Source organism: Triticum urartu, chromosome 5A, assembly GCF_056163025.1.
Source record: "Triticum urartu cultivar PI428250 chromosome 5A, HENAU_Tu73, whole genome shotgun sequence".
Lineage (NCBI taxonomy): Eukaryota > Viridiplantae > Streptophyta > Magnoliopsida > Poales > Poaceae > Triticum > Triticum urartu.
The window spans coordinates 55,366,506-55,373,591 of record NC_141877.1 but is presented as its reverse complement, the minus strand read 5'-3'; the positions used below and the strand labels follow the sequence as shown (position 1 = coordinate 55,373,591).

Genomic DNA, 7,086 nt, shown 5'->3' with positions numbered 1-7,086 from the left:
TTGCCAATAAAGATCAGAACATAGTAAACCTGACAATAGTTAGGGGTAGTGAGCCCAGACCTGCAGATATAAACAGAGGTTATATTTGTGATCAGCAAGTTCCTATAGGCAATGTTGGAGAGAGCACTGTATATGAGGTGAATGATGTTGGGGTGTTGTACAAGTCACCATCCAAAGTATCAAAAAGAGATGCAGTAGTTGAGGAGCCTGAACCAATCCAGTTTTTCTCCACATAGCAGAGCCACAATGTTGATATGGAGCAAGGCAATGAAGCAGATGTTGATATTGAGCAAGGCAATGGAGATGATGTTGACATGGAGCAACAGGAGTTAGAAAGAAGTATGGAGCTTAGAAGGAGATCAAAAATTCAGAGATTTAAGCAGCATCAGAAGAATGTTGAGAGGGTGCAGGCAGTGAAAAGAAAACTTCCTATGCTACTAACTAAAGATGACTCTGACTTGGAGGAAGATGAGGATTTCATGGCTAGGATGGCTGAGCTAAAGAGGCAGAGAGAGGACCCACTCTTACATTTTGAAGGTGACACAGATGTAGATGAACCTTATGAGATACAAGAGGAAGTGCATGAGGAAAATGCAGAGCAAGAGGAGCATGGAGATCATGAGGAACTTGAAAAGGAGGTGCTACCACAGGGGCAAAAGAGGAAGAAGTTGAAAGTAAGAAAGAGGCCAACCACAAGATCACATGCTAGTTTGGAGCAACAGTTTGAGGATGTTTGGGTACCATCATCTGATGAGGATCTAGATCCTGGTGATTTGAAGGAGGAGCAAGATGATGGGGCTGTACCCCTAGCATTTGTGCTAGGCAGTAAGTCTAGGGCTAAAAAACCCAAACCAAGGGTATGGTATCATGAGGATAGAGAGAGCCCAGAGCTGCAGTTTGCTAAGAAGTTATGCTTTGATAATGTGTACCAATTTAGAAGGGCACTTCTCACTTTCCACATAGCACAGAACAGAAACTATCAGTTTCATAGGAACTGCAATGACAGAATTATAGCTGTGTGCACACATGAAGACTGCCCTTTCTTCATTGCATCTTCTGTGGTGGGAAAAGAGAAAACTTTCTGCATTAGGAAAACTAATTTGTTGCACACATGTCCAGCTGTAGCAGAGAGCACCAAGGTGACTACAAAGTGGGTTACACATGAAGTTTTAGAAGCAATAAGAACAGACTTGAACACACTAATAAGTACAATAATGCAAAATCTGAAGAGCAAGTATGGAGTTGAGACAAGCACTCATATGGCCTACAGGGCTAAGAACAATGCTATTAAGGTGGTGCAAGGAGATCAGAGGGGGCAATACACCAGGATAAGGGATTACATGCAGGCTTTGTTAGACACCAATCCAGGTAGTAGGTGCATTGTCACTACTAAGTTCCTAAAAGAACATCCAAGCATCAATCCAAGGTTCCATGGTTTGTTCATATGTTTGAATGCTTACAAGGAGGGATTTCTGAATGGATGCAGGCCATTCATAGGTGACTACTAAACTGTGTTATATATGACATAAATGTGGTGCACCATACTTTGTTTATAACATATCTTGTGTGCCATTGCAGGTGTGAATGGATGTTTCATCAAGCTCTCAACTGGCCAACAAATCCTTGCTTCCACAGGAAGGGATGGGAATAATAACATCTATCCCATTGCCTTTGGAGTTGTGGACAAAGAAGACACAAAGAGTTGGACCTGGTTTCTCACAGAACTGAAGGCAGCTATTGGTGGAGAATCTGGGAGATTTGGGTTTTACACCATAATCTCTGATAGACAGAAGGTAATATATAATTTGCTTAGTATTCATTGGTCATTACTAGTTCATATAAGTATTTCATAGTAATTGCTAGAAGTAGTTAATATTTTCATTGCTCATCACTAGTTGTTATAAGTAGTTCATACTAATTGGTAGAAGTAGTTAATATTCTTTTCTTATTAGTAAGTTTGGTAATTTCTCCAAATAGGGTCTTCTGAAAGCTGTGAGTCAAGTTTTCCCCAATTGCCCCCAAAGATTCTGCCTTAGACACATCTACCAAAATTTCCAGACTGCTGGTTTTAGGGGGTCAGAATTAAAGAAGTTCATGGATAAGGCAAGTTACTCCTATACTGAACATGGCCATCTTGATGCAATGGACGCTCTTAAAGTAGAGTGTAAGGCTGCCTGGACTTGGTTAAATAAAATTCCTAGACATGCTTGGGCTAGATATGCCATGGACTTCAACTGCAAAACTAACCTAGTTGTCAACAATATTAGTGAGGTGTTCAACAAGATGATATTAGATGTGAGGGGTAAACCAATAAAGACCATGGTAGATGGAATCAGGACTAAGTTGATGGTCAGGTTCAATACAAATAGGAGTAAGACAGAGTTAGCCAAGTGGGAAATATGTCCAACATATGCTGAGTTACTTGAAGAAGCAAAGAAACACTCTAGGAACTGTCAAGCATTGATGGCTGGGCCAAATATTTACCAAGTGACAAGCAATGAGAATACCTATGCAGTTAACTTGCAGCACATGACATGTGGGTGCAGAAAATGGGATATGACTGTAGTGCCATGCAATCATGCAGTCTCTGCTATTACCAAAGCCAAATTAAGGCCTGAAGATTTTGTGCATGACTTCTTCAAAAAGCCTATGTATCTGGCTGCATATAGTCCCATCATATTTCCTGTACCTGGACCTGACCTCTGGCCTAAGACCAAAACTAGAGACATAGAACCCCCAGTTTCCAAGGATAAACCAGGGAAGAAGCAAACCAAAAGGAGAAGGAGCCAATTTGAGCTACCAGCACCTAAAGATACATCTAGGATGGCATCAATTACATGCAGCAATTGCAATCTTGTGGGTCACAGATACACATCTTTCCACAAAACACTAAAGCCAGCTCTAGCAATGAGAAAGAACATGCATGAGGTTAGTCTCTGTTGGCATACTTGCTGTCATCTATTTCTGTTTTGTACCACTTTGAATGTATTAACTTGCTGCCATTTTCAAATGCAGTCAAACAGGACAGAGGAGGGTACCACATCTACTACTGCAGCTTCATTTGTTGCAGCTCCAGCAAACAGGACACCACCAGTGGCAAGCAGCACAGCAGCTCCAGCAAGCAGGCCAAGCAGCACAGCAGCTCTAGCAAGCAGGCCAAGCAGCTCAGCAGCTCCAGCTAGGAGGCCAAGCAACTCAGCAACTCCAGCTAGGACATCCTTCTTGGCACCAAGACAGAGGAAGAAACCATCAAGGCTGAAGGATTACTTTTATGCTTCAGGGAACTAATGTGCTTTGGAAAAACTATTGATGATGTGATCAGGCAAAACTGCTAATTGCTATGATCTATTTTGGGAACTTATGATGATTTGATGTTATGGTACTGTAATAACTACTATTGATGGTCTTGCTTTTATGAGAATTATGCACTATGATGTTGTTCTTGCTGTTATCATGTTCAATTTGATGATCAATATGATGGTCTGGCTGCTACCATGTTCAATTTGATCCATATGATGGTCTTGCTGTTAGAAAATTAAACACTTGATGATGGTCTTGCTATTAGGAAAATTAAACACTTGTTGATGATGGTCTTGCTATTAGTAAAATTAAACACTTGTTGATGATGGTGGTCAAGGTGCCCCTAGGGCCATTCTGTCGATGAATCGATGAAATGGTGGTCAAGGTACCCCTAGGGCCAATTTGTCGATGAATCGATGACATGAGGGTCAAGGTACCCCTAGGGCCATTCTGTCGATGAATCGATGAAATGGTGGTCAAGGTACCCCTAGGGCCATTCTGTCGATGAATCAACGACATGACGGTCAAGGTACCCCTAGGGACATTCTATCGATGAATCGATGAAATGGTGGTCAAGGTACCCCTAGGGCCATTCTGTCGATGAATCGATGACATGAGGGTCAAGGTACCCCTAGGGCCATTCTGTCGATGAATCGATGAAATGGTGGTCAAGGTACCCCTAGGGCCATTCTGTCGATGAATCGATGACATGAGGGTCAAGGTAGCCCGAGGGCCATTTTATCGATGAATCGATGAAATGGTGGTCAAGGTACCCCTAGGGCCAATCTGTCGATGAATCGATGACATGAGGGTCAAGGTGCCCCTAGGGCCATTCTGTCGATGAGTCGATGAAATGGTGGTCAAGGTACCTCTAGGGCCATTCTATCGGTGAATCGATGAAATGGTGGTCAAGGTACCCCTAGGGCCATTCTGTCGATGAATCAATGACATGAGGGTCAAGGTACCCCTAGGGCTATTCTGTTGATGAATCGATGAAATGGTGGTCAAGGTACCCCTAGGGCCAATCTGTCGATGAATCGATGACATGAGGGTCAAGGTGCCCCTAGGGCCATTCTGTCGATGAATCGATGAAATGGTGGTCAAGATACCCCTAGGGCCAATCTGTCGATGAATCGATGACATGAGGGTCAAGGTGCCCCTAGGGCCATTCTGTCGATGAATCGATGAAATGGTGGTCAAGTTACCCCTAGGGCAAATCTGTCAATGAATCGATGACATGAGGGTCAAGGTGCCCCTAGGGCCATTCTGTCGATGAATCAATGAAATGGTGGTCAAGGTACCCCTAGGGCCATTCTGTCGATGAATCGATGAAATGGTGGTCAAGGTACCCCTTGACCCATTCTCTCGATGAATCGATCAAATCTTGGTCAAATTGGATCCAACCCCATTGATGACAAAATAGTAAGTTAAATTACTTGGTTGACAGATTCATACTCAAATACTGAATAGATGATAATCATCTAAACCATATAAAACCAAATTATACTAAGCACATAAAGCATATAACATCAAATTTGACTCACATTCATTAAGGTTCATCAAGGTTGGATCCAACACAATGGATCACAACATACATACTTAAATCACCATATAAAACCAAATTGTACTAAGCACATAAAGCATATAACATCAAATTTGACTCACATTCATTAAGGTTCATCAAGGTTGGATCCAACACAATGGATCACAACATACACACTTAAATTACCGGGTTCACAAATTCAAACTACAGTACTAAATAGATGATTATCATCTACATTACAACACTGCTGGATCCAACACCTTGGATCACAAAATACATAGTTAAAGTAGTTGAGGACCAAGTTCATACTAAAGTTTTGCATAGAAGACTATCATCTACATATAGATAGATGATTATCATACTAGAAGACACCCCTACTCATCTAAGATGGCCTTCACCCCCTGAAGCTTCTGCTTTATCTTCTCCTCAGACTTTTGAAGCTCAGAAATGTGATGCTGCAATTTAAGCCTCTCTTCTGTCAGCCTTTCCTTCTCCTTCAAATGATTGAACTTCAAGTTCCTAATCACATTGGCTTGAGCACCTGTCAGGTTCACTAGAGTCTCATACTTTTGCAGCAGCTTCTTCTTCTCCTCCTCTTGCTTTGACAGCTCTGCCTTCAAGTTGCCCACTAAAGTTTCTAGCTCAGCAATCTTCAAATCAACATATTCCTTCTGCTCCTTCTGATTGTTTAACTCCACACCCTTCTGCTGCTGGGCATCCAAGAGAGCATTGACATCAGCATACCATAGTCCTCCTGTACTTTCTTCTTCTCCTCCTCTTTCTTTGCCAGCTCTGACTTCAAGTTGCCCACTACAGTTTCTAGCTCTGCAATCTTCACATCAAGAAATTTCTTCTGCTCCTTCTGATTGCTCAACTCTAGACCCCTCTGTTGCTGGGCATCCAAGAGAGCATTGACATCAGCATACAGACTGTCATAATTCTCCTGTAGTTTCTTCTTCTCTTCTGTCAGGTTGTGAATTACAAAGGAACTCTCCAGATTGTCATTGGTCCTACCTGACTTACTCTCCTCATACATATCCCATAACTTGGCCAATGCCTTCTCCATTGAGTCTGGCCATTCAAAATCAATCCATTGAACTACTCCACAGTTTATGCCTTCCTGTAAAATAAACAATAAAACGCTCCAATAAAACAATAAAGAATCATCTAAGTGAGTAGGCTGAAGACCACTGTTAAGTGCCATAATCCATAAGCTAACATGTTCAGGGGGTCTAATATGTGCAGCAAACATATCACACAGCAAAAAAATAAACAATGACCACTGTTAAACAAGTAATTAAGCACTGACCATAATAAACAATGACAACCATCCACTCACTGGATAAAACAAGTTAAACAAAGACTAAGCACTTAACCAAGCTTAACAACTTGATAAACAAAGCAGTAATCACTAACCACAATAAACAATGTGTACCATCTGATGACAAGGCATGTCAGGTAAAGGTAAAGAAATACCAATGTTAGCACATTCAGCAATGAACACCTTCACTTATAAAGGATCATACCTTCTTAGCACATCCTAGAAACCTCCTGCCAGTGTGCATCCCTTCAAATGCAACTAAGCGCTCGGCCGGCTCGTCGTGTTCGCACAAAACATTCACATCTGCGTTAGTGCCATTGAAATTCGGATCGTGCATCGTAGCTGGAAGCTGCGAGAGCAAGCAAAGATAAACCTAGGTTCAGCTCGAGCTCATTCACAAAATCCCCAAATCACTAACCCTAACCCTAGCTGTAGCAAACTGACCTTGGTGATGCCATCGCAGGAGGAGGAGATGTTCATGATTGAATCCTCACTGGTCTCGTCGCTCCACGACACCATGGCCACGGGGGAGCAGCAGAACGGTGGCCGGCGTTGTGGCGGCGTCGGGAGAGAAGAACAGAGTGAGGAGAGGAGAGCAGAGTGACGAGAGGAGAGCAGAGTGACGAGAGGAGAGGGCGAGGTAGATGAGAGAGCTAAGATGGTTTCTATCGGCGCACCGGCGGGCACTGTAGCACCGTTAGACGGCGTCAGCTCACGGCCGTGAGCCACGTCGACAAGACAGGGTTCCACCTGTCATAATAGTGCTTAAACGGGCCGAAAGGAGGTTTGGTGCTTTCTGCAAAAGATTAGAAAAAGAAATCAGTGTTTTCTGCAGCAAAAACATAGAAGAGTGTTTCCTGCAAACCTAAGCTGAAATGTGGTGGTTTTATGCAATTCACTTAGGACTAGTGGAACTCATCAC

At 42.7% G+C, this 7,086-nt stretch overlaps 2 protein-coding genes across 2 annotated transcripts; one reads left to right on the top strand and one right to left on the bottom strand.

Moving 5' to 3' along the window:
* Positions 1 to 254: 254 nt before the first annotated feature.
* On the top strand, positions 255 to 3,288 carry LOC147967994 (uncharacterized). The gene is made up of 4 exons (XM_087523348.1): positions 255 to 1,497; positions 1,579 to 1,793; positions 1,978 to 2,928; positions 3,016 to 3,288. The coding sequence occupies exons 1-4, from the start codon at positions 255 to 257 to the stop codon at positions 3,286 to 3,288; spliced, it is 2,682 nt and encodes an 893-aa protein (XP_087379474.1).
* A 1,929-nt stretch (positions 3,289 to 5,217) lies between these two features.
* On the bottom strand, positions 5,218 to 6,683 carry LOC147967993 (uncharacterized). Its single transcript, XM_087523347.1, has 4 exons — positions 6,609 to 6,683; positions 6,370 to 6,513; positions 5,604 to 5,963; positions 5,218 to 5,553 (listed from the first exon to the last, which is right to left on the bottom strand). The coding sequence occupies exons 1-4, from the start codon at positions 6,681 to 6,683 to the stop codon at positions 5,218 to 5,220; spliced, it is 915 nt and encodes a 304-aa protein (XP_087379473.1).
* Positions 6,684 to 7,086: the final 403 nt, after the last annotated feature.